This window comes from Natator depressus, chromosome 1 (genome assembly GCF_965152275.1).
Source record: "Natator depressus isolate rNatDep1 chromosome 1, rNatDep2.hap1, whole genome shotgun sequence".
In the NCBI taxonomy this organism is placed as follows: domain Eukaryota; kingdom Metazoa; phylum Chordata; order Testudines; family Cheloniidae; genus Natator; species Natator depressus.
This window is the reverse complement of record NC_134234.1, coordinates 44,530,194-44,557,840: the sequence shown is the minus strand read 5'-3', so window position 1 is coordinate 44,557,840 and position 27,647 is coordinate 44,530,194. Positions and strand designations below refer to the sequence as shown.

At 42.0% G+C, this 27,647-nt stretch overlaps 1 protein-coding gene across 5 annotated transcripts in view; it reads right to left on the bottom strand.

The window, feature by feature from the left end:
• Positions 1 to 13,191: 13,191 nt before the first annotated feature.
• WASF3 (WASP family member 3) overlaps positions 13,192 to 27,647 on the bottom strand; it is a 141,070-nt gene continuing 126,614 nt past the window's right edge. For 4 of the 5 annotated variants that reach the window (XM_074958724.1, XM_074958732.1, XM_074958741.1 and 1 more), the window contains 4 exons: positions 23,798 to 23,973; positions 19,494 to 19,757; positions 17,060 to 17,439; positions 13,193 to 15,914 (listed from right to left, as the gene is read on the bottom strand). In XM_074958724.1, coding sequence (XP_074814825.1) covers positions 15,757 to 15,914; positions 17,060 to 17,439; positions 19,494 to 19,757; positions 23,798 to 23,973 — 978 coding nt within the window. In that variant the 3' untranslated portion in view covers positions 13,193 to 15,756. Of the gene's footprint in view, positions 15,915 to 17,059; positions 17,440 to 19,493; positions 19,758 to 20,650; positions 20,818 to 23,797; positions 23,974 to 27,647 lie in introns of all 5 variants that reach the window. The other variant, XM_074958751.1, reaches the window with a different exon arrangement.

Sequence of the window (27,647 nt, the reverse complement as noted above, 5' to 3'; positions counted from 1 at the left end):
CCTCAGTGATTTAAAGGGCCCAGGGCTCCGCTGAGGTAGCGGCAGCTGGAGCCCTGGGCCCTTTAAATAGCCCACGAGCCCCGGGGTTCCCAACCACCTCTGCAGCTGGTAGCTCGGGGGTGATTTAAAGGGCCCAGGGCTCCCAGCCGCCACTACCACAGCTGGAGCCCCGGGCCCTTTAAATCAAGATTTAAAGGGCCCGGGGATTTAAGGCCCTGCCTCTTCCGGTTGAGGCCATGCCCCCTGCTCAGGACTCCGGCGTACAGGTAAGTCCTCTAACTTACTTTCACCCCTTATTACTAGGACCAAAAGAAAGAACAACTAAGCTCAAATAAACTTCCCACATAATCTTAAATGTCTCTGGATGACCCTAGAGAGAGAAAGTGGGTGAGGTAGTAGCTTCTGCTGGTGACAGAGACAAGCTTTTGCACTTACACAGAGCTCTTCCTCAGGTGGATGACCCAGGCATCGATTAGTAATTTGTTCTAACGTTATGCGAGCATTCATACCCTTAATCCATTCTGACACTGAGGGAAATTTCCTTTGTCCCCTGACTCATTATGCACGTTCTTGCTAGTGCCAATACCTGTCCCATACATCTCTTTGATGCCTGTTTAGCAGGACTTCTAAAGGATTCAGAACGCATACATCTGGATTAGATAAACAAGAACCATCCAGTAAACCTGCCTGGCTCTGACTTTTCTTTTCTCCTGGTATTTTCTCAGGTGCCTGGCAAATTCTCTCATGGTTCATTGTACAGGCTGTTACTGCTTTCATGGCTAGATAAGGCCTCATTTTCCCCCATAGGGCACAAAATTGGTTCCCTGACATAGCTTCCCTTTGGGGTATCCGTTCTTTGTTTTTCCAGAGACCAACATAAGGGACCCTTCAAGCTCAGATCTAGTCTTGACAACAGAGAAAACACAAAATCAAGCATCTTTACAGTGCTAGCGACAGGAGAGATCTCGACAAGCCGCACACATCTGTCTGAGGCGGCACTGAGTTGCCTCTGGAGCCCCTCTGCGGTGTGGAACGCTCCCTCCTCTAAAAGGGTGGCTTGGGGCAGAGGGATTTCTGACACTCTGCTGCTTCTCTCTCCAGCGTGACTCCACCAGCACCAGAGCCCATAGCTAAGGCAGAGTTCCCATCTTCCTGAATTCATTTGCACATTGCAAATGTGTTTCCCTTTGAGGGCTTGTTATTTTTTTTAAACAGAATACACATCGCCTCCTCAGAAAGTCAGATTCGATCCCTCCGTTCCTCCAATTCAGATGAGAACCGCTGGAGTCCTTTGATGCCCGTTAAAACAGACAGACATATCAACATAATCACGTTGGGTTGGAGCCCCAAATATTCAAAAACCTAGAGGCTAACACTGAAAGTGGAGGAAACAACATGGCATGTGGACGTGGGCATCCGTACTAATCAGCCACCCTAATGCCAAACCACAGCTGGTTTACAATACATGCTTATGTTGTTGCTGAGAGGACACCAGCCTGATTGTATTAAAACAGTCTTTAAGTGCCCAGAAAAGCCTAGTTTATTACATAAATTTGCCTTTAGAATAGGAGTCTTGTCCTAAATTACTTGAATTCAGTTTAAATCAGGCATGGAGAGGGTTAACAGAATAAATGTAAAACCAGAGCTGCATGCCAGAAGGGCAGGAATTGTCAGGGGAACAGACCTGAGATGAATTAATTTTCCCAGTACATTATAAGGCCTTGTCTACACTACATAAATAATCCCACTTAATCACAGTTGGGCCACAGTCACTTTTCACAAACTGCTTTATGAGATGCATTCTTCTTTCCAGAAAAAAACAAAAGTCCTATTACCATATCCGGGAATAAGGTTTTAGCCTGGGGCTTGGAGCTCCACAATACTTTACACCCATGTTTATTTAAACATGAGTTTTGCTAATGCGGCTAGGCATGCAGGGTTCATGCTCTGGGAAGCTGTTTCTGGCTGCCATTAATAACCACACCCTTCCCTAGAGAAAAGGCTTTTGCAGCTAGTAATTTCATCCCCTTTAGACAAATGTTGGCTGCAGAAAGCCACTTTTTTTGTTTAATTCATTTGAGTATTAAGGAATCTTTGGCTGAAAGATTAGAAAGGTCCCTGCAAAGAGCTACCAGAATGATTCAAGGTCTGTAAAACGCCTTGTAGTGGGAGACTTAAGTATCTCATTGATTTAGGTTGTCCCACAGAAGGATAAGAGCTGACTTAATCACAGTCTGCAAGTACCTACCTGGGGAAGATTTCGGATAGTAGAGACTCATCTTTAATCTATCAGAAAAAGGCATAACAAGATGCAATGGTTGGAAGCTGCAGCTAGAAAAAAGTCAGATTATAAATAAGACACAAAGTTTTAACAGCGAGGGTAATTAAAGCATTGGCTGGCTATGCCAGAATAAGGACAGGAGACACTGGATGTGATGTAATTAGGCCACAATTTTATTCCTAAATGTCCGTTGGTGGCGGCGGGGGGGAACCCGGCAGATAAAAGTGGACATTGCAGGTAATTCCATAATTATTTACATATATCCAGGGGGAGAGGGTATTGTCAGTCCTCCCCCTTTACCCATCCTGGTCCCCAGCCAACCCACTGCTGGGAGACCCCACCTTGAATGAGGCTGGGGTGGAGGGGGGTGGGGATTGGCTTCCTGCTGTACCAGTCATAGAAGCCCTTGACACTGTTTCCATGCCTTTAAAGAATACCTCCTTTAAATTCTTTACCAATCCATTTTACCTGATCACTGTATTCCTGCCCTAGGTAGTACCTGCACTGGACAACAAGACACCAGCAAATAGCTTGGCTGCCTCCCCACCACACCTACCCAGATTCCCAGACATCGACTAATGCCCTCTTTAATATTGGCCAAAAAAGTGTCAATTCCTGTGTCTGACAGGTGAACCCCATCCTCTCTGAATAATTCTGGTGCCCCATATACTATGTCCCGAGGAGAAATTACCAACCCCGCTATGCCACCTATGAATTTGGCCACCTCCCTATTCACGTCTCCTACCATTGTCAACCCAAGGGAGCTTCACAGCTCCCTGCCACACCCTACCCAAGTCCCTCTTAGCTCCGATCATTAATTCCACTCCTTTACACATTCCCAAATCATTTCCCCCAAGGTGAACCATAATCATATCTTGTGCCTTCTCACAGGCCACCATGATGTACAGAAGGACCATCTGCTAGTCCTATAACATGTCCCTCCTCTCATGCCAGCTCAGGACTGCTTCATGACTAAGACCCAGCTGCGAAACTCCAGACAAACTGGAAGCCTGCCTGTGTGCCCAGTAAACAATACTGCACCTGTAGATCCACACACCACCTTCTGCCTGGCCTGTCTGCCAGCATCTGGAATGCAAACACAAACACTGATTCCCCAGCAGGGTTCTCCCGTGGTTTGTGTGTGCTCCAGAATGCCAACATCCAACTGCCTGAATTGTGCTAGGCCCCACACCCAGCTGGGCCTCACCTTTTGCCCCCCTGATCCTGAATGAGTGGGAACCAAATTCACATGCTGAAAGCCCCAATCTCATTAGTCCCAGTCTTAAAATGGTAACAAACTGGTATGTTCTCAGGGGATTCCCGTCACCATGAATCCAGAGGGACCCATCCCTCCTTGGCCTTATTGCCATGTATGGCCTCACAGCCTCCACAGGGCAGCTCCTGGGCTCGCCACCCACCATTAGAATAATGGATTCACTCTGGCATCTGGTCCGTTTTGACCTCTTCAAGGTTGATGTCACCAATCGCCCCTCCCAATGTATATCCCTTCATTCCAAAGCCCATCCAGAAGAGCCCCTACAGGACCCAGGTATTAGTCCGCTTATCCTAAAAGCTCCAAAACACAGTTCCAGAAATGCTGCTCTGAACAAGGCCATCCTTGTCACAATGACCCATCTCTAGGATCCACACCAGATCCATAAGCATATTAACATCAGTGGGATGACATGCATCCTCCATAGGGCTGGTGCTTCGAGATTACCCAGTTAGAAAACTCAAACTAAAACCTTGCAACATTCCCCTCCTAAATGCAGCATTACATGCCTGCCTGATTATAGCCATACATCTGAACCATGCCGGGTTTCTCTCTGGGTAAGGCTCTGAAATAACACCTGCATAGAGCAGGAAGTGCGGGGAGGGAGCCAACAGAGAATTGATTCAAGTAGCCTGGGTGGGGTTGCCAACCCTTCAGGATTGTCCTGGGATCTCCAGGAAAGCGGTGTGACAGGTTCGGTCACAGAGACCTCCTCGGAACTGTCACCTGATGTGCTGAAACTATCTTTGAGCCTATTTTCCACTGCCAGCTTGGGACTCCAGAACCCTGCCTTGTTGAGCCAGACACGCTAGTCTGCTGCAACACAGACCCAGGTCTGGTCCACGCCCCCAAAGCTGCAGACTTTAACCAAAAACTGCTCAGCAAGTCACTTATCTCCAGCACCCAGACACCCAGTTCCCAATAGGATCCAAACCCCAAATAAATCCGTTTTACTCTGTATAAAGCTTATACAGGGTAAGCTCATAAATTGTCTGCCCTCTATAACACTGATAGAGAGATATGCACAGCTGTTTGCTCCCCCAGGTACTAATCACTTACTCTGGGTTTGTTAATAAACAAAAGTGATTTTATTAAGTATAAAAGTAGGATTTAAGTGGTTTCAAGTAATAGCAGACAGAACAAAGTAAGTTACCAAGCAAAATAAAACAAAACAAGCAAGTCTAAGCCTAATACATTAAGAAACTGAATACAGGTAAATCTCACCTTCAGAAATGTTTCAATAAGCTTCTTTCACAGACTAGACTCCTTCCTAGTCTGGGCCCAGTCCTTTCCCCTGGGTACAGTTCTTGTTAGTTCCAGCTCAGGTGGTAACTAGGGGTTTTCTCATGACCGCAGCCCCCTTTGTTCTGTTCCACGCCCTTTATAGCTTTGGCACAAGGCAGGAATCTTTTGTCTCTCTGGGTCCCCACCCCTCCTTCTAAATGGAAAAGCACCAGATTTAAGATGTATTCTAGTACCAGGTGATATGGTCACATGGCCTGTGAGACCCAAAGCCTCCTCACACAAACACAGGAAGGCTTACACGTAAACAGTGCCATTTACAACCAATTGTTCTAGTTAATGGGAGCCATCAAGATCCTAAGCCACCATTAATGGCCCACACTTTGCATAATTACAATAGGACTTCAAAGTAATACTTCATATTTCTAGTTTCAGATACAAGAATGATACATTCATACAAATAGGATGAACACACTCAGTAGATTATAAGCTTTGTAATGATACCTTACAAGAGACCTTTTGCATAAGGCATATTCCAGTTACATCATATTCACACTATGAGGGTTAGGTCACAGAAACCCCCTTGGGACTGCCACCTGATGTGCTGAGACTACCTCTAAGCCTGCTTTCCCTGGCAGCTTGGGACTTCAGTACCTTGCCTGGTTGTGCCAGACACACTAGCCTGCTACAAACACAGACCCAGGTCTGAACCACGTCCCCCAGAAGCTGTAGACTTAACTGAAAACAGCTTAAGAAGTGCTCCTGTTGCCAACACCCAGATATCTAGTTCCCAATGGGATCCAAACCCAAAATAAATCCATTTTTACTCTGTATAAAGCGTATACAGGGTACACTCATAAATTGTTCACCCTCTCTAACACTGATAGAGAGATATGCACAGCTGTTTGCTCCCCCAGGAATTAATTTCTTGCTCTGGGTTATTTAATGGGTAAAAAGTGATTTTATTAAATATAAAAAGTAGGAGTTAAGTGGTTCCAAGTAGTAACAGACAGAACAAAGTTAAGTTACCAAGCAAAATAAAATAAAACACCCAAGTCTAAGCCTAATACAGTAAGACACTAAATGCAGGTAAATCTCACCCTCAGTGATGTTCCAATAAGCTTCTTTTACAGATGAAACTTCCTCCTAGCATGAGTCCAGCAATCTCTCACACCCCTGTATTCACTGTCCTTTGTTCCAGTTTGTTTGAGGCATCCTTTGGGGTGGAGAGGCTATCTCTTGAGCCAGCTGAAGACAAAATGGAGGGGTTTCCAGAGGCTTATATAGTCTCTCTCTTGTGGGTAGAAACGCCTTGTGTTCTCCTGTGCAGAATCACAGCTACAAGATGGAGTTTTGGAGTCACATGGGCAAGTCACATGTCCATGCATGACTCAGTTCTTTACAGGCCGACACCACTGTTTACATGTTAGTTTGAACATTCCCAGGAAAGCTCAGATGTGGACTGTCGTCTCTCAAGGTCTATTGTCAGCTATGTACTCCCAATTACTTGAATAACCCCTTCACGCTATGTTGACCAAATCTGCCTTATGTACTTCCTACAGCAAACACTTTAAATACAAGCATAGAGCCAACATGCATAATTTCAGATATAAAAATGATTCATGCATACCAATAGGATGAATACATTCAGTAGAACATAACCTTTGCAAAGACATGTTACATGGCATATCTAGCATAAAACATATTCCAGTTATGTCATATTTATACCCATAAGCATATTTCTATAAAGGATTATGGGGTGCAACATCACACACACTTATAAACATATTTTCATAAAACATATGGAGTGCAACGTCACAAATGGCTTCCCAATTTTCCCATGTTCCAGCCACCTGTAGCCACTTGGGCATTTCATTGTCCAGCTGGCTCTGCTCCAGCTTACTCTCTGTCAGCACCTCCCCTGTGCAGCAATGAGAACATCTATATATTCACCTCTCAACATTATAGCTTTAGTAGTTCTAAACAGGTGAACTCCCATCAGGTCAGCCATCCCAGAGTGGCTGACCGCTGTTGCCCCCCAGCTGCTCCCAGGGCAGAAATTCTCTCTCATGAATTCACACACATTACCAATCAGTTGGTGAGTTGCAGCATGCTCATAAATCACCCGCACCCCCATGAGGGGCTCCTGACCCCAGACAAGGGGTCTGCCCTGCTTAACACCTGTCTCCCAAACTTGAGCCCATGCTGGGTCTCCATTATTTCCACTTCCTGATCCCCACACTCCTGGAAGATCCAAGCTGCTGCAACAACTAAAGGTTAGCTTGCAACAGCTGCGTAATGCCATTAGCATCTCTAGGCATGGGTAACCCAGACATCCCTGATGCAGCCCCTAGGATCCCTCCATAGCCTATATGCTAGTTCTGCTATTGCAGACCTGGGACCTGCCCATCCTAGTCCTGGGTCCAACCCCTTGCCTATGTGGCCAGGATCCCACCCCTTTATCTCCCATGGCCCTTCAAGCCCTACTCCCTCCACCCTGAGCTGGGTTTGGAATTCCCACCCAGGTCTGCTCTCCCACAACTGCTATGGCCGGCTGGCGGGGGGTGGGGGGAACACCTCCCCCCTCATGTTTTCACCAGCCTGCTACAGCCCCACCCCGATGAGTATGAAACTTTCTCCCCTTCTGCTACTAAATGCGGCAGATCTTCCTCACTGGTGTGCTACCAACTGATGCCATGGGAGAGTAAAGCTTCCTGTGCTGCTATTCCTATTGCTCTGCCAGGCGCAGGTAGAAGTGGGCTTTTCCTGCACTAGCATGGCCCCCTTCTCTTCTGGTCACGTGCGGGGGGATAGGTCAGTGTTCCTGCTGACCGTTCTAAAGTTGCCACACTGAGTCACTCTGGCTCTCTAGCCCTTAAAGGGACCACACACCTTTTCCTATAAGCCAGGTGGCCCCCACGGCTCAACGTGTGGTGAGATCACTGGAACAAGTTACCTTGGGATGTGGTGGATTCTCCATCACTTGAAGTCTTCAAAACGAGATTGGGTCTCTTTCTAAAAAGACACTATATCTTAGACATTATGGGCTTGATGTACAAGTTACTGGATGAGGTTCTAGGGCCTGTGGTTATGGAGGAAGCCAAACTAGACGATCATAATGGTCTTAAAAACCGATGAATCTATGTTCTAAGCTCTAAATTTACGTTTAAAACCTGAACTATTGGAAGTTTGTTAGGTTTAACCACGTTCTGGAAAACCCAGGAACTTTGGACAATTGAACACGTAGGCCTTATCTACACTGCCAAGTTACTGCGCAGTAAAGCAACTTTCTGCAGTGTAACTCCCGAGGTGCACACACTGCCAAGCCACTTAGGGCGCAGAAACGCCGCAGTTGCAGCGTTGCAAAAAACCCCACTTTGATGAGAGTCGTAACCCTGAAAGCGCAGAGGCCCCAGCGCTGTATTGGCAGTGTAAACATATTACAGAGCACAAAGCAACAACTGGCCTCCGTAAGTGTACCATAATCCCTCAAGTGGCCGCTCTGCTCATTGTTTTGAACTCAACCGCCCTGGAGACATGCGCCCCTCCCCTTTCAAAGCTCCATTTCTGACAGCCTTTGTGTGCTGTGCTGATCTGCTCCACGACACAAAGCAAACTATTAATGTGGAATGCTTGTGGTGTTGAACACAGAGGCGTGTGTGTGTGTGTGTGTGAGAGAAAGAGAGAGAGAGACAGACAGATTGCTGTGCAGAGAGCTGGGGAGGGAGGTGGGGGCTGATATCAGGGTCCCCCCCACTTCAGGACTGCTTGCTTCCTGCCCGTCTGAACTTACAAGACAGCATGCTGACACACTCTGTCCCCCAAAAACACATCTCTCTCCCCCACTCGCTCCATACACACACACACACACACAGTCCCTGTCACACACACTGCCCCCCTCTTTCAGTTGAAAAGCAGCTGGCAATGTAGTAGGATGCCCATTGAACAATGGGATTGGGAAACCTGCATCATGTGACGCTGTGCCTGCCCCATGAGGCATTGCAAAGCTCTTCCCAAAGCACCCTGTGGCCAGTTGCACAGTGGGATAGCTACCACAATCCAATGCTCTCCTTGCCATTGCAAGACATGCTAATGTGGATGTGCTCCACCGTCACGAGGAGTACAGTGTGGACACGCAACCACGGTTTAATTCCAGCGCTTTAATGAAAACAGTATAACTTGTTGCCCAGAAGCTTCCCAGTGTGGGCATACCCTTAGATGACAAGTATTAATTTCCCATCCAGTGAGAGTTTGGCTGACCTGTCCCAGAACAGAAAGTTTTGGTACATCATCTTACCCTTTTATAAATTACTTATGTGCCATCTAAAATGTTTTGAAATTTCCCGAAGCATGGGGTGTTTCTATGCATGCATTATTGGATAAACTGCAAATCTTTACAAGATATGTATTCAAGAGCTCCGCATGTTTGTCTCTAAATATTCTAGCATCCACAAGTCATTATGAAAGGCAGTAGAGTAAGGAAGGTATTTTCTCATGTGGGCAGCCTGAAGTCCAGATACATATTATAGCCTGGCAGCAGGTGGCTCAAGGAAAGCTCTGTAAAGAAGGGGTATTCTGCAAATCAAGTTCCCATGATCTGAAATGAAAGTTTGAATTAATAGTGCAGCATATGGCTGCAAACCTGCCTTTTTTAAAAACACGGATACTGCCCCATCTAGGAGTCCCTCACTGTGTCAGCATCACCAAAGTCAAGCTGCAGCATCAGAAGTTCCTGGAGCCACAGCTGAGGGAACAACCAAGCTACCACCCACTTCTGCTGCACATGGGGTAGGGCAGGTGCTGAACTGCGCCACTCCAACAGAGAGGCAGGTCAAACCACAATCACTCCTTGGAGCGATGGGCCACATGGAAGCTTCTTCTGCTCTGAAGGCAGCCCAAACCTTCACCGACAAGCTGGGAAGTGAGGCAGAAGTACCACCAAGGAAGATGACATTGGCTGGTGTGTAAACAGACAACTCGTTCCTGCTGCTGCTTGAATCACGGTGGCTGGAGAAACAACAGCCCAGGAATGCCCCCAGCAGGCTAGGAGAAGCAGCTGTCCCAACAAGAGTCTGGTTTCACAAGAGAAATGGCAGCCCATTACAGAGAGACCCCTCCCACAACCAGCACACTCAACTCCTGACAGTGGTGTCTTCTGGGCTGTGGAAGGAGCTTGTAACCAATGCTTCCCTCGCCTAATATGACCACTGATTAAAATTACAAGTCAAAATGATTTAGCAGACTATCCTCATTGTGTGCATGCACAAAAATGTCTTCTTTGAAACTAATGTTAAAGGGCATCCTTCTTACTATGCTAATTACTAATTCAACTAGAAAGCAATTTTCCTCTGCAATAAAGATACCCCAAGCCAGTTGCATTCTTTAGTATTTGCTATTAAATTATACTTTTTTGGCAATTGGAAAACACAACTGAGTAGCTATTTGTATAGGACAAGTTGTTGGAAACAAAAACACTATAAAACTGATGAAGTATCCCGACTAGTCCATCTTTGAGGAAAAATTAAAGAGATATTATATGAGCATAACTATTACATAGTAACAGGTTTCAGAATAACAGCCGTGTTAGTCTGTATTCGCAAAAAGAAAAGGAGTACTTGTGGCACCTTAGAGACTAACTAATTTATTTGAGCATAAGCTTTCGTGAGCTACAGCTCACTTCATCAGATGCATACTGTGGAAAATACAGAAGATGTTTGTTTTTATACACACAAATCATGAAAAAATGGGTGTTTATCACTACAAAAGGTTTTCTCTCCCCCCACCCCACTCTCCTGCTGGTAATAGCTTATGTAAAGTGATCACTCCCCTTACAATGTGTATGATAATCAAGGTGGGCCATTTCCAGCACAAATCCAGGTCCCCCCCGCCCCAAACAAACCCACTCTCCTGGTAATAGCTTATCTAAAGTGATCACTCTCCTTACAATGTGAATGATAATCAAAGTGGGCCATTTCCAGCACAAATCCAGGTTTTCTCCCCACCCCCCACTCTCCTATTGGTAATAGCTTATCTAAAGTGATCACTCTCCTTACAATAAGAAAAGGAGTACTTGTGGCACCTTAGAGACTAACCAATTTATTTGAGCATAAGCTTTCATGAGCTACAGCTCACTTCATCAGATGCATCCGATGAAGTGAGCTGTAGCTCACAAAAGCTTATGCTCAAATAAATTGGTTAGTCTCTAAGGTGCCACAAGTACTCCTTTTCTTTTTGCGAATACAGACTAACACAGCTGTTATTCTGAAACCTCTCCTTACAATGTGTATGATAATCAAGGTGGGCCATTTCCAGCACAAATCTAGGGTTTAACAAGAATGTCTGAGGAAGGGGGGGGGTTAGGAAAACAAGGGGAAATAGGTTACCTTGCATAATGACTTAGCCACTCCCAGTCTCTATTCAAGCCTAAGTTAATTGTATCCAATTTGCAAATTAATTCCAATTCAGCAGTCTTTCGCTGGAGTCTGGATTTGAAATTTTTCTGTTGTAATATCGCAGCTTTCATGTCTGTAATCGCGTGACCAGAGAGATTGAAGTGTTCTCCGACTGGTTTATGAATGTTATAATTCTTGACATCTGATTTGTGTCCATTTATTCTTTTACGTAGAGACTGTCCAGTATGACCAATGTACATGGCAGAGGGGCATTGCTGGCACATGATGGCATATATCACATTGGTAGATGTGCAGGTGAACGAGCCTCTGATAGTGTGGCTGATGTTATTAGGCCCTGTGATGGTGTCCCCTGAATAGATATATATGGGCACAGTTGGCAACAGGCTTTGTTACAAGGATAGGTTCCTGGGTTAGTGGTTCTGTTGTGTGGTATGTGGTTGCTGGTGAGTATTCGCTTCAGGTTGGGGGGGCTGTCTGTAGGCAAGGACTGGCCTGTCTCCCAAGATTTGAGAGAGTGTTGGGTCATCCTTCAGGATAGGTTGTAGATCCTTGATAATGCATTGGAGGGGTTTTAGTTGGGGGCTGAAGGTGACGGCTAGTGGAGTTCTGTTATTTTCTTTGTTAGGCCTGTCCTGTAGTAGGTGACTTCTGGGAACTCTTCTGGCTCTATCAATCTGTTTCTTCACTTCCGCAGGTGGGTATTGTAGTCGTAAGAATGCTTGATAGAGATCTTGTAGGTGTTTGTCTCTGTCTGAGGGGTTGGAGCAAATGCGGTTGTATCACAGAGCTTGGCTGTAGACGATGGATCGTGTGGTGTGGTCAGGGTGAAAGCTGGAGGCATGTAGGTAGGAATAGCGGTCAGTAGGTTTCCGGTATAGGGTGGTGTTTATGTGACCATCGTTTATTAGCACTGTAGTGTCCAGGAAGTGGATCTCTTGTGTGGACTGGACCAGGCTGAGGTTGATGGTGGGATGGAAATTGTTGAAATCATGGTGGAATTCCTCAAGAGCTTCTTTTCCATGGGTCCAGATGATGAAGATGTCATCAATATAGCGGAAGTAGAGTAGGGGCATTAGGGGACGAGAGCTGAGGAAGTGTTGCTCTTAGTCAGCGATAAAAATGTTGGCATACTGTGGGGCCATGCGGGTACCCATAGCAGTGCCGCTGATTTGAAGGTATACATTGTCCCCAAATGTAAAATAGTTATGGGTAAGGACAAAGTCACAAAGTTCAGCCACCAGGTTAGCCGTGACATTATCGGGGATAGTGTTCTTGACGGCTTGTAGTCCATCTTTGTGTGGAATGTTGGTGTAGAGGGCTTCTACATCCATAGTGGCCAGGATGGTGTTATCAGGAAGATCACCGATGGATTATAGTTTCCTCAGGAAGTCAGTGGTGTCTCGAAGGTAGCTGGGAGTGATGGTAGTATAGGGCCTGAGGAGGGAGTCTACATAGCCAGGCAATCCTGCTGTCAGGGTGCCAATGCCTGAGATGATGGGGCGCCCAGGATTATCATTCACATTGTAAGCAGAGTGATTACTTTAGATAAGCTATTACCAACAGGAGGGTGGGTTTGTTTGCGGGGGGTGTAGGGGAGAAAACCTGGATTTGTGCTGGAAATGGCCCACCTTAATTATCATACACATTGTAAGGAGAGTGATCACTTTACATAAGCTATTACCAGCAGGAGAGTGGGGTGGGGGGAGAGAAAACCTTTTGTAGTGATAAACACCCATTTTTTTATGATTTGTGTGTATAAAAACAAACATCTTCTGTATTTTCCACAGTATGCATCCGATGAAGTGAGCTGTAGCTTACGAAAGCTTATGCTCAAATAAATTGGTTAGTCTCTAAGGTGCCACAAGTACTCCTTTTCTTATTACATAGTAGTTCAAAAGTATCAGGTTATCACTGATGCTATTATTTAGCAAACCAAAAAACTAATCAAGCTAAAAATAATTTAGCAGCAAAACTCATGCCATGTAGTCCAAGGAAAGAAACACAAAGGCGCAAAAGTGATACTTTATTCATATTTGTTACTTTTACATAACCCAGAGTAAGATATACAAACAGATAAAAATGACCTAAGAGTTAGTTAGTTTACATCACTAAATTCGATTTAAATTTGTATTGATAAAATACTGAACGGAGATGACAAAATACTCCAAGTTCAGAAAAACAGACTGGCTACTATGGCTGAAAAATTCCACTTATCTTTAACTGATCACAAATTATCATTTGTTTTATATTTATCATTTAAAACTAATTGATGCATATTACAAAATTTCCATGGTACACTCAGTCTCTGTGCTCATAAAATATATTTTTGTCATATCAAATTTCATTACAATGGAAAGAATTATTTGTGATGTCAGAATATTTCACCTCAACACATATCAAAAGACTATTGAAAGTACCTCTCTCACCCATATCATGACACTGGATAATACTGCAGTATTAGCTGCACTTTTATCCATTTTATTTGCTCACCCACAGAATCATTTTGGTGCATTTTGCAAAGTACAGTATAACAATTATATCCTTATGACCAACACAAACAATGTCTCTCACATGTTAATGAGGAACCACCAGACCAGAAGTAGAATTTAGCCCTGTATTTTAAAGCAAAAACAATCCTAGAAGGTGCTGAGTGCCCTCCTTTCCCATTGGCTAACCATCGTTCAGCACCTTCCAGGAGAAGGCCCTTAATGGGCAGTAAAACACAAACAGGGAGGCAAAGGCATTTTTGCCACACTACTATAAATTGAAGTCAAATCAGAAACTCGCATGCAGATTACACAGTAATAAAGTAGCCAATAATGTAATATGTGAATATTGTGACAGGCTGAATATTATTTTCTTTGGACAAAAGTAAAACCTGCTGTGAGTGAGCATGGCTCAAGAGGAAGGGAAGTTCAGAGTGAACGCGGATAAAGGTTAGATGCATCTCCTTCCCTTCCTTCTTAAGAACAGAAGGGCCTTGCAGAACAAAAGAGCTTTACCAAATATTTGACCTGAAGTTATAGAGATCTCTTCTGTTACAAAGATTACACTTGTAATCTGGTAAGGAAAAAAAAAAAAGACCAATCCCTCTCTCTCTCTCTCTCTCTCACACACACACACCATAAAAAAGCCTTATTAGGCAAGGAAGCAGTCTGAGTCGCAGTGTACAAAAGAAAAACTATATGCAAATTTCAATATTGTATTGAATAAAGTATGAATTATTTTTAAAGGGACAGAGAAAGCGCAAAAGCAAACTGTATGGTAGCCTTCTTTTCTAGGAGAAACTGAAAATATATACAGCACTGTAACTAAACACCAATTAAGCCATTATAATTGTCAGTGTTATATAAATGGGACATACTGGGATAGAAATACATTCAAAAATCAAGGGCCTTTAATGAGTGAGTTATAAGAAACTGAAATGACATTACATGACTACACACATTCCATATAAGCAAAAGTCTATCTACATATATTTATATCTACAGGAATAAAAAACTAAGTTTAGTACTTGTGAAATGTATCCAATTGCTAGCACTGAACTGAAGTCATTCCATTCATCCATGTAACAGACATAGTCTTACCAGTAGTAGAGTAAGCTTCCCGCTCTGTACTGACAAAGTGGCTCCACTCAGGTATCTAAAAACCACTCCTGAGTGTAACAGGGCATTTCAAACTTCAAGTATAGTCAATCCATGGCCAGAGAGTGCCAAAAAAAGTGTCAATTCCAATTGTGGTTTCTGTAATGTGAACATGTGTCTACTACATACTGAACTGAGACCATCCTGTTATTTTACTGTCAAACCACCAGCCAGCAACCTCCGGTTACTGACTAAGTCATCCAGTCCTCTCTCAAAAATAACTAGTAAATCCTGTGAATTGACTCTTCAAACTTACATTTCATTTGTGATTTTTCAATGGCGAGAATGTGTATAGGAGATTAAAATAATATAAGCAACTAAATCAAAAAATTCCTTAAAAATAGTGTGTAAGAAGACATTAGTTGCTGTCTGTTAGATTTTAAGATTACATGATTAATTTCTGAAAAATGCTAAAAAAGATGACATTTAAGGACCTGAAGACATTGCCCAGTCATGTATCATTGACTCTCCTCAAAGACCTACATGACTAACAGCCAGACAGTTTCACAAGTATCTAGATTGCAACATCATAAAGATAAGATGTAAAGTAAAAATATAGTTATACCTTCATGATCAAGAAAGTAAAACAAAATGCTGGTTTTGTAACAGTGCAACAACTGCAGCACACTTTGCGTGCAGCACACGATTTGCTACATTTAGTGGCACTTATGTATTATGCAGTAAATATTGAAAATAAGACTGAATTTTTGGATCTGCATCAGCATAACCACATTATTATTACAAGAGTTGCTAAGCTACCGCATTCTGAATACCACCAATTCATTTTTAGTACTTAGATCGCTAGTTTTAATACATTTCAACACCCTGCCTTCTGTCCTGCTAATGGTGTCATTATTAGAGCAAAGCATTTCATGAATTCTGTTCCTGTACTTGGACCAGGTCTCAGTCTGACCAATCATTTTCATCAAATTCTGAATCATCATCAGAATCACTGTACTCCACAGCAATGCGCCTTGAAAGAATAGTTGCCACATCATTTCCAACGGGTTCTCGCTTTGCTTCTTGTTCACGTTGCTCTTGTACCTTTTTCAGCTGAATTCCTATAGACAGGTAGACAATTCTATTTACAAACAGTTCTTTGCACCTAAAATATAATTTAAGGTTGTTGCTGCGTTTTATATTTTAAATAAAGTTAAGAGGCATTTCCAACAGGTGAAGGAAAAAAGACAGACTGGAAGTCATAAAAACTTTCCTGATCAAGAAAGAAAGAGAGACACACACAAAGTGGACTGACATCAGTCTTTCCAAGAGCATGTGCCCATAACTTTCTCAAAATAGCCTGCTATGATTTAAATTAAAGTTCTAAAAGACTATAGGACACTTTCAGTAGGAGTGATGCCAAAATTGTGTCTTGAAGGATTTTAAAGGGTTATGCTTTTTAAAGCAAGCACAACTGAATGAAGACTGCAGCACCTGATTACAAAATATTTTTCAGCTGTTAAAAAAAGTCAAATCAAATGCACTGGAGTCAATGTTTGGATTTCACAGCTGTTGCAAGGGACCCCATGGAACCTGCACACTTTTTAAAAGGATACTTCATATACCGAAGATGAGTAAAAGTTTTCATTTAACTTCACTCAAACAAGCACCTGAATTCATCTTAAATCAGCTGTAAGCCTTGGAACATGTGACTTGCTGTACAGCCCTCACCCCAAGCATTGCAAGGAGGTTAACACCCTGAGGGCTTGTCTTCACTACCGGGGTAAGTTGATCTAAGTTACGCTACTCCAGCTACATGAATAACGTAACTGGAGTCGACATAGCTTAGGTCAACTTACGCCGGTGTTTTCACTGCGCTGAGTTGACGGGAGATGCTCTCCGGTTGACTTCCCTTACTCTTCTCGGAGAGCTGGAGTACCGGGGTCGACTGGAGGGCACTCTGCCATCGATATAGCGGGTCTTCACTTGACCCACTAAATCGATTCCTGCCGCATCGATTGCGGCAGCGTTGACCTCCCCGTAGTGGAGACCAGCCCTCTGTCAAGGCATACCAAAAACGCATGTCCAAAGAGCAGGGACTGTCAAGATACCTAGGCTGGGCCATTTGTAGTGAAGTATTTCTCTCAGCAAATTATAAAGATGAAATTGTGGCTTGAGGCTAACAGCAGCTATCTACACAAATCATAGGAGACACTGTAGTCTCACTGTGGAAAAGGAATAGCTCTTAAACTCTGTGTTCACTTACCCATTCGAATAGCAGCAAGAAGATCACTTCGAGCATCACTGATTGGCGGCTGTGTGGATTCATGTCGTTTTCCTTCAGGAACTGTAAAAGCATGCATCGGGGAGGACGTAAGAGATGAAACTGCAGCAGGAGGACCTGGTGGGGGAGGAGGTGGGCCGGGGGGAGGGGAAGCTGTAACAACAAGCCCAGAAGGAGGAGGAGGAGAAGGAGCAGCAGCAGCAGCATAGGTAGATCCGGTCACTAGTCCAGAATGGGAAGGTGGCACAGGAAGTTGAAGAGGACTAACAAAAGCAGTTTGTGCTGAAGGAATCATAGGGGGAAGAGGAGTGGGGGGAGGTCCAGTAGGATTATAATAATCTACCATCTGAGCTGGGAGCATCCTATATAAAAAAAGAAAAAAAATAACTTTTAAAAACTGAAATGTTTGTCAGTAAGAAGAGTGCTTTTCTGAAATGACTGAAGTATTTGAACACTTAGCACTTACACAGTGGTGACCCTTTAAAATATGCTCATTTTACCTCAGGTACCATTAACTCACTCTTTGCAGCTTTCCCCAGCAAATTCCTTAGATTTTCATATAGGGAATATTGCAAATACTGAGGGGTAGCGTTATATTGTTATCCAAAGCAGTTGAAAATTTTAGGGCAAGCACTATATAGGGCTTTTCATATTCAAAGAGCTTTTTCAAACACTGTCTGAATCTACCTTAATTCTCAATACCCCTCTGAGGCAGATAAATAGATGTATTTGTTTCTAAAGAATCATTTTAACCTCTCACGTATGTAATGTGGGAAATAATATTAATATATGCATCTATTTCTATTGTTTTCTTGCAGTTTTCAATATTTTTCGGTGCACTACCCCTGTGGCTATTTTTCCTCATGTACAAGAAAATCTTGCCATTATCCCTTTGTTCGGCAATGCATTGAAAGTTTTTAATATTTTACAGCCATATCAATTGTTATGTTGCACCCCATATTCTTTACGGAAATATGCTTATGATATGGCATAACAGATATATTTTATGCAAGATGGGTCTTGTAAGGTATCATCGGAAAGGTTATAACTTACTGAATGTGATTATTTATCCAATTTGTATGCATGTATTATTTCTGTATTTAAAGTTAGAAATATGGACTTTGTAACAATTACAACTGTGTGTGTATTTGGGAGATACCCACCAGACAACAGGCAATCAGCCTTGATGGGCCATTAGGAAGAAACAATAAGACTGTGAAGATACTAATCTCTCTCTTTCCTGCGAGGCGAGTCCTAGGACTAGCTGTGACTCTATTACATCAGGTGGTCCTGTCACCTGGTACTAAACACCATCTTGGACTTCTAGTAATTTTCCACTAAAAGGAGGGGGAGCTCAAGACTGGGAAACAAACGATTCCCAATTTATGTAAATCTTACTTAAGGCTGGGGATTAAGGCAAACAGGACTCTTCTCCGTTGCCTTCCTCCCCAAGAAGAAAGACTGCTGAAAGTACCTGAAGAGACAAAGGAACTGAGCTATGGGAAAGGCAAGGGCTGAGTCCAGACTAAGACAGGAGTCTGGTCTGTAAAGAGAAATAACTGGAACTCTAAGCTACAGAAACTGTGCAACTTGCCTAAAACAACATTTAGGGTGAGAAATTATTTCTTGAAGCCAGTCTCTTCAAGATCTTAAGCTCAGTATGTGTGTTCTGTTTTATTTGCTTGGTAATCTGCTTTGCTCTGTTGGCTATCCCTTATAATCACTTAAAATCTGCCTTTTATAGTTAATAAACTTGTTTGTGTTTATTATTAAACCTAGTTTGTGCAATCTATAACGGGGGGGGGCAAGAAGTTGTGCATATCTTCCTCTATATTGAGGGAGGGGGCGAATATATGAGCTTATGTTGTATAGATTTCTCTACAGCACACGACAATAGTATTTTGAGTGTACTTTCCAGAGGGGAGCTGTACTTGAATGCTGGGCAATTTCCTAGCTGAATCTTCTCATAGAGAGCTGTTTGCAGACTCTGTGTGATTCTACAGCTGGTGCATCCCTACCTGTGTGTGTGTGTGCTGCCAGAGGTCCAAGAGCCTAATTCAGCCAAACCGGGAGAGGGAGCCCAGGCTAGTGGAGCAGGCAGACTCAGTGAAATCCCAGTACGTAAGGTGGCATCCCAGAAGGGGGGGTCCAACCCATCACATCAATGTTATTAAATACATTGTTAACAATTTCAGTTTTTGACATTTCCCCACCTCCATTTAGTTCACACTGTTAAATATACTTTGCAAATTAGCAGATTTCCTACTACCTACCTTACTGAGGTGTTAACAGGATTAGTTAAGTTTGTACAGTTTTGAACATGTAAAACAAGTCCTAAGTACTGTCTTATGATGATGAAAAATGCACATCCTATTGGTCTTTCCAAGAACCCACGCCAGTAAATCAGAAGTTTTACCCATAGTCTGCTGGTACCAAAGGTACAGAGCTGTGTGGTCCATCAGAGGCCTGGGGTGGAGGTGGAGGTGGTTGTTGAGGTCTGTTTAAAGTAGCATGCCGCACTGTGGTAGAGGATGGTCTATATTCATGCTCAAGGCCCTGGTTTATACCCATATACTGTGGTCCATCTCCTGTTCCATATGAAGACATTACTGGCTGCTGGTGGAGGGAATGATTCGGAGTAGCAGGATAAGAATAATCGGTAACATCGGATGCATGGGACCTAAAATTAAAGTAAATGGGATGGGGTGGAACAGAACACATGAGTGTAGCAGAACACTGTCTCCACTGTTAAGCAGTAAGGCTAATGACTGCACTGGCAATGACTTTTCTTGTGATGGGTTTCCCTATTTTAATTATCAAGCATTTGTCAGACCATGGAAACTACAACAGCAGCAATATAATTATTAAGGCAACAGCCAGCCCCTGTTCAGATCCATGCAACTTCAGAATGAATTAATCTGACAAACTAGAGTACACAAAGACCAAATCTTAATCTGCAGGGCTTGCTTGCATCTTTTCAATATTTTAGCATATTAACTCTGTGACAGAATACTGTCGAATAAATCAAATTAAATGAAAAAAGCAAAACCAATAACAGCTTTTTTTTTTAGTCCTCATCTAGTTGCAAGGAAACACTGATTTTTTTTTTTGACAACACACAATTAACAACTGTGGGCAACCAGCTAAGTATTAACAATGAAGGCAGAAAAAGAAAGCAAGAATGGAAGCAGTCGGTTATATAGAAAAACACATTTTACCAAAGCAGAGAGAACTAATTTCAAAAGCTTAATCTTTAAAGGCTTTCTTGCTTTATTCGCATAAGTAGTTTGGTTGGAAAGGCTGAGAGATACTGAAAAATGCAAATATTATTAGTTGAGCAGAGAGTTCATAAAGATGCAAAGTCTATGATGCTTTGTCAAATAAGCCCAAGAGAGGGAACAAAAGGATCTCTTCATCCCATAACTGCACAGAGCTGTACTGCATTAGTAACAGTCGTGCAGCCTGTCACTTGGTTAAAACAGATAGTCAGTAAAATGATGCATGTCATCTCTAAGACTGGAAACAAGGCAAGCAACAAAAAGCCAGGGTTTTGAGTAAAACAAAATGACACACCCTTTGGGCATTTTGTCCTTTTTCATGCTTCCTGCCTGCTCCAGTTTCTTTGCGTCACTCATGAACTCAATGCCCATTTTCCTTCTTTCCCACTCTTCTTTTCTTGTTCTTACTTTTCTCACATTTATTTGCTGGTTTCTATTTGGATTCAGCTTGTGTCTCTCTCTCTGAAGCACAACAGGTGTAACATAAATGCATTGCAATAAGCAGACACAGTCTGGAACTTGGATTTCAAACTTTATGGATTTGACTGGGACAGCATAATAACAAAGGCTTTTTAATTGCTTAAGCTCTGTATTAAAATATAATAAGGTACTATGAATACAAGCACATCTTTGTATTTTGTCAAATATTTACAACAAAGCTAAAACGATTTGTATTTTATGAGTTAGTTTATATATAGGCACTCTATTTATAGGCATTTCTATTTGGTCTCATCACCATAAGACAACTTTTGTGAGAACTGGACTCACTTTTATATTTACTTTTATAGCTTCATTCCCACAACATTCGCAAGGTAGATCAAGGTTAAAAGGGTGCATTATACGAATTACTAAATCTCTTCCTCACCCTACCACAGTCCCACAACTAACCCACAGTTGAAGTGCAGATTTCTGCAATGCAGCATTGTTGTAGCCATGTTCAGTCCCAGGACACTAGAGAGACAAGGTGGGTGAGGTAATATTTGTTATCGGATCAATTTCTGTTGGTGAGAGAGACAAGCTTTCAAGCTAAACAGAGCTCCTCTTCAGGTCTGGGAAAGGTACTAAGAGTGTCACAGCTAAATACAAGATCAAACAGATAGAATGTGAGCTAACTACTTATGCTAAACTAACTTGTACCAAGTGTGTCACAGGTAAATAAATACAAGTTAGTTTAGCATAAGTAGTTAGCTCACATTCTATCTGTTTGATCTTGTATTTAGCTGTGACACTCTTAGTACCTTTCCCAGACCTGAAGAAGAGCTCTGTGTAGCTTGAAAGCTTGTCTCTTTCACCAACAGAAGTTGGTCTGATAAAAGATATTATTACCTCACCCACCTTGTCTCTCTAGACTTTCCAATACAGGCAGGTATTTGATTCATGCAAAATTCATTGTTCACATTGCTATAAACATTTCAAAATCTGTAATAAGAAAGGAATAGTACAATGGCATAACCAACTTGATACTACAAATAATCCTCCTTCCTCCACCCACACCAAAATACCCCAGATCGTAGTGGAGGTTCTTTACAGTTCCTCCTTGGGGAAAGCTACATATTGCAACTATTTCCCAGAGCTTGCTTTCTTCACATTATAAAAATCTGCACACAAAAATCTGCACACAAAGCGTGATGAATGCATGTTTTGACATTACAGGGAAATAAAGAGGAAAAGGGTAAATTAAATGTGACTCTTTAATCTCAAGGTCCCTGGAAGCAAGGTTATAGGTGTGTGAAGGAAGAAAATTTAGAGATGCAATAAATCTACATCTTGCAGTTGAGTAATGGGCACTGATATCATCCCATCAATTCAATCAGGTCTGGATGAACCAATGTGCCCTTGGTAAACTTGCACAGGGTCCCCATCTCAGGCCCCACAAACACTATGGGGTGTGAAAAGCCACATACACACATACAAACAAAAAACCACCAGTGCCGGGAAGAGGGTGGGGTGGGGTGAGGGCCGGGCCCTGTCTGCAGGCTGTGGCAAGAGCCAACAGGCCAAAGCTGGGAGGCAGGAGGTACAGCAGGGTGAGTGCTGGAATACACTCCCTGTGCCAGGGCCTCCCACCTGGGAAGGTGGGAGCCCCCCCATTGCCATAGTGCACAAGCCGCCAAAATTCTTTTATCTGGCACTAAATTCAAGCAAGATTCAGATCAACATTTTGAAAATACTAACTTAAAAGAACTTTGCATAAAAAGAAAAATTTGAGTGATTAGCAGGACACATTTTGGCTGTAGAAATTATGGTAAACTAAAATAAACTCCTGGTAAAAAAAAATATAGACAAGGGACAACGTCTGAACACAAACTCTTGAAACTTAGCACTGATGGAAAGGGAAGAAACAACAAAAACTCTGTCTGGTTTCCAAAGAGTCAACATCATCTGGCAGAAGTCTACAGCACACAAAAAATGATTCAACATTGAAAAAACAAAGTTCTGAGCAGATTCCCCTTCATTAATCACAACTATCCAGTGAAATGAAAACACGAATCCCACTCCTACCCAGTGGCTGTTGCCTAATGGCCACAGCAAGTAAACAACCTAAACACTTACTGGAATTGTGAAATAGTTTGGCTTTTCACTAGATTCCAATTATTTCCTATGTTTCTTCTGCCTATCAATTAAATTCGACACACAGAAAACCCGTTTAGGGAAAAATTCTCTACCTAGACCCACTTGAGGAACAGCCTCAGATGTCTGGCTCTCCCTTTGCATAGAGATCTCCCAGCGAGCTCAAAGGGAGTTTCATACACACGGCGGGAGCAGAATACTGAAGATGAGCTCTGTTGTGTGCACCTGAGAGGAGATTTTTGTTTAAAGTGACGTGTTTTAAGCAATAACGATGCAGCTGGTTTTGTAGCTTGCTTTTGTAAAAAAGCGGAATGACAGAATAAAGCAGAATAAAGAACTGTTCCCCAATTACAGCATCCAACTAAAGGCAAAAATATGTACATCACCAGGTATTTAAAATATTTCTCACTTAAATAGAAAAACACTTGCAGATCTCACAGATGACTAGATCCTGAAATGATTAACAGTCATCTTGCACAGAAAAAACAACATGTACTGTCAGTAGCAATAAAATGTATCAAGGTCGAAATGAAGGAAGAGACACTAAAACTAACAATTATATATAGATCTAAATCTTCTTCAATTATACCTGTTCAAAATACAAAAATAAAATATGAAGCAAACACCATCACACGAGTTAAATACAATGCTGAAGTTCAGATAACAAAAACATAAGGAGTAGATGTACAGAAATTTAAAGTAATTAGTACATATTTCTTGAATTTCACAGTACTTTAAAAGCATTTTTGAGAAGAAGTTTAAAATGTTTATGGTGTCTTTTCTATACTAACTGCTACATTCTCAATCTAAAGCTACTCAGAATCTCAGAACATATAACTGTGACATAGCAAAGGGCTTGTTGTAAACAGACCTAGTATCTGGGGACAGTGATCCCTCTGAAGATGCTCCATGGTACACATTTTGAGACAACCTGTTGTCAGGTCTAAGCTCTTTGTCATATGCCATCATATTCCACTCCTGGCGCCTGTTCCTGGCTTTTCTAACCTTTTTCACCTCACGGGTTGTGCCATCTATACGCTTTTGCTCCTAATGTTCAAAGGAGAGAAAGCAAACATGCAAAAGAGAGAAAAAAGGAAAGGAAAAGAGCAGGTTAAAATGCAGTTAGCGTGCATAGAAATAAGACTAGAATTACAGATAAAGCCAAGACTACATAAAATTCCTCTGCAGTAACAATAACAATGAAAGAGTTAAATATCTCCTTATACTATGGACCTGACAGAAGAGAATGTTATTCATTACTGTGCTATTACTGTTTCTTTGACATAAATTAAAATTTTCTACAAAAGTAAGTAATGATCTTCACCTATTCCCCCTCCCAGTAAACACAGAATAATTGCCATTGTTAAAAAATATATTTTTTAAATCTTTCCTCACAATACATGGTAATGATGTATTCAGACAATTCTGAAATGCATCTGATAACGCTTCTTAGACCTACAAATAATACAGATATATGTGTAAAATATAATCAGAATGAATTGCATACAAACACCAATGGTTTTGTATGCCTATAAAGCACCTAGAGTTTTGAAAGAAATATGGAAAAGTGGTAACTCTTTCCAGCTACTATTACATGCCACGATTTGAGATTTCTTTTTGTAACTCGTTTATCCTTTCATGTCTGAATTAACAAATAAGAAAAAGAACAAAATTCCTCCCACTCTCTCCTCACTCTCATTTCACATTATCTTATAGGAAATGAGTCACATTAATCATATTTGCAACACATCAGTATTCAGTTCAGTAATTTATTTTATCATGAAGCTATCAGACTGTTTCATATACTTGAGATTTTGGTGTAAAACTCCAAGTACTTTCAGTGAATTTTCTTTCTTTCTTCCTCTCTTTCAGGTGCTGTTTTAGTGCTTTCACAAACATCCACAACCCCAGTGGTAGCTATCCTGCCCAGCCAAGATCGTGAATATATTTAAAAAAAACTTAGAAATTAAAAAAACAAACAGATTTATTAAAGGGTCAAGTTTAGGTTGTGTAGTTGTTACAGATTATTTATGATTTGTTCCTTTATTGAATGAGCACTGGAATCTAGACTTGGATAACATTTACCTCTAACTTTCTTGATTTACTGGTTCACTTTAAATCTAGAGATTTCTCCAAAACATTTAAATTTCATTCAAAAGGATTGGGAAGATTTGTTACAAAACAGGATTTTTTTTTATTTCAAAAAGGCTGACTTTCAAAAATTAAGGAAATTAGTTAGGGGAGTGGATTAGACTGAAGAATTTATGGATCTAAAGGCAAAGGAGACCTGGGATTACTTCAAGTCAAAACTGCAGAAGCTAACGGAAGCCTGCATTCCAAGAAAGGGGAAAAAATTCATAGACAGGAGTTGTAGACCAAGCTGAATGAGCAAGCATCTCAGAGAGGTGATTAAGAAAAAGCAGAAAGCATACAGGGAGTGGAAGATGGGAGGGATCAGCAAGGAAAGCTACCTTACTGAGGTCAGAACATGTAGGGATAAAGTGAGAAAGGCTAAAAGTCAAGTAGAGTTGGACCTTGCAAAGGGATTTAAAGCCAATAGTAAAAGGTTCTATAGCCATATAAATAAGAAGAAAACAAAGAAAGAAGAAGTGGGACCGCTAAACACTGAGGATGGAGTGCATCTTAAGGATAATCTAGGCATGACCCAATATCTAAACAAATACTTTGCCTCAGTCTTTAATGAGGCTAATGAGGATCTTAGGGATAACGGTAGCATGACAAATGGGAATGAGGTAGATATGGAGGTAGATATTACCCTGAGGTAGAAGCGAAACTCGAACAGCTTAATGGGACTAAATTGGGGGGCCCAGATAATCTTCATCCAAGAATATTAAAGGAATTGGCATCCAAAATTGCAAGCCCATTAGCAAGAATTTTTAATGAATCTGTAAACTCAAGGGTTGTACCGTATGACTGGAGAATTACTAACATAGTTCCTATTTTTAAGGAAGGAAAAAAAAGTGATCCTGGTAACTACAGGCCTGTTAGTTTGACATCTGTAGTATGCAAGGTCTTGGAAAAAAATTTGAAGGAGAAAGTAGTTAAGGACATTGAGGTCAATGGTAAATGGGACAAAATACAACATGGTTTTACAAAAGGTAGATCGTGCCAAACCAACCTGATCTCCTTCTTTGAGAAGGTAACAGATTTTTAGACACAGGAAACACAGTGGATCTAATTTACCTAGATTTCAGTAAGGCATTTGATATGGTGCCACATGGAGAATTATTAGGTAAATTGGAAAAGATGGGGATCAATATGGAAACTGAAAAGTGGATAAGGAATTGGTTAAAGGGGTCATACTGAAAGGTGAACTGTGAGGCTGGAAGGAGGTTACCAGTGGAGTTCCTCAGGGATCGGTTTTGGGAACAATCTTATTTAATCTTTTTATTACTGACCTTGGCACAAAAAGTGGGAATGTGCTAATAAAGTTTGCAGATGATACAAAGCTGGGAGGTATTGCCAATTTAGAGAAGGACCAGGATATCATACAGGAGGATCTGCTCGACCTTGTAAACTGGAGTAATAGTAATAGGATGAAATTTAATAGTGAGAAGTGTAAGGTCATGCAGTTAGGGATTAATAACAAGAATTATCGTTATAAAATGGGGACGCATCAATTAGAAGTAACGGAGGAAGAGAAGGCCCTTGGAGTACTGGTTGACCACAGGAGGACTATGAGCCGCCAATGTGATACGGCCGTGAAAAAAGCTAATGCGGTCTTGGGATGCAACAGGCGAGGTATTTCTAGTAGAGATAAGGAGGTGTTAGTACTGTTATACAAGGCACTGGTGAGACCTCACCTGGAATACTGTGTGCAGTTCTGGTCTCCCATGTTTAAGAAGGATGAATTCAAACTGGAACAGGTACAGAGAAGGGCTACTAGGACGATCCGAGGAATGGAAAACCTGTCTCATGAAAGGAGACTCAAGGAGCTTGGCTTGTTTAGCCTAACCAAAAAAAGGCTGAGGGGAGATATGATTGCTCTCTATAAATGTATCGGAGGGATAAATACTGGAGAGGGAGAGGAATTATTTAAGCTCAGTACCAATGTGGACACAAGAACAAATGGATATAAACTGGCCATTGAGAAGTTTAGACTTGAAATTAGACGAAGGTTTCTAACCATCAGAGGAGTAAAGTTCTGGAACAGCCTTCCAAGGGAAGCAGTGGGGGCAAAAGACCTATCTGGCTTCAAGATTAAACTCGATAAGTTTATGGAGGAGATGGTATGATGGGATAACATGATTTTGGCAATTAACTGATCTTTAACTATTCATGGTAAATAGGCCCAATGGCCTGTGATGGGATGTTAGATGGGTGGGATCTGAGTTACTACAAAGAATTCTTTCCTGGGTATCCGGCTGGTGAATCTTGCCCACATGCTCAGGGTTCAGCTGATTGCCATATTTGGGGTCGGGAAGGAATTTTCCTCCAGAGCTGATTGGAAGAGGCCCTGGGGGGTTTTCGCCTTCCTCTGTAGCATGGGGCACGGATCACTTGCTGGAGGATTCTCTGCACCTTGAAGTCTTTAAACCATGATTTGAGGACTTCAATAGCTCAGACATAGGTGAGAGGTTTATTCCAGGAGTGGGTGGGTGAGATTCTGTGGCCTGCATTGTGCAGGAGGTCAGACTAGATCATCATAATGGTCCCTTCTGATCTTAATATCTATGAGAATTACATCTGCATATAGGGTA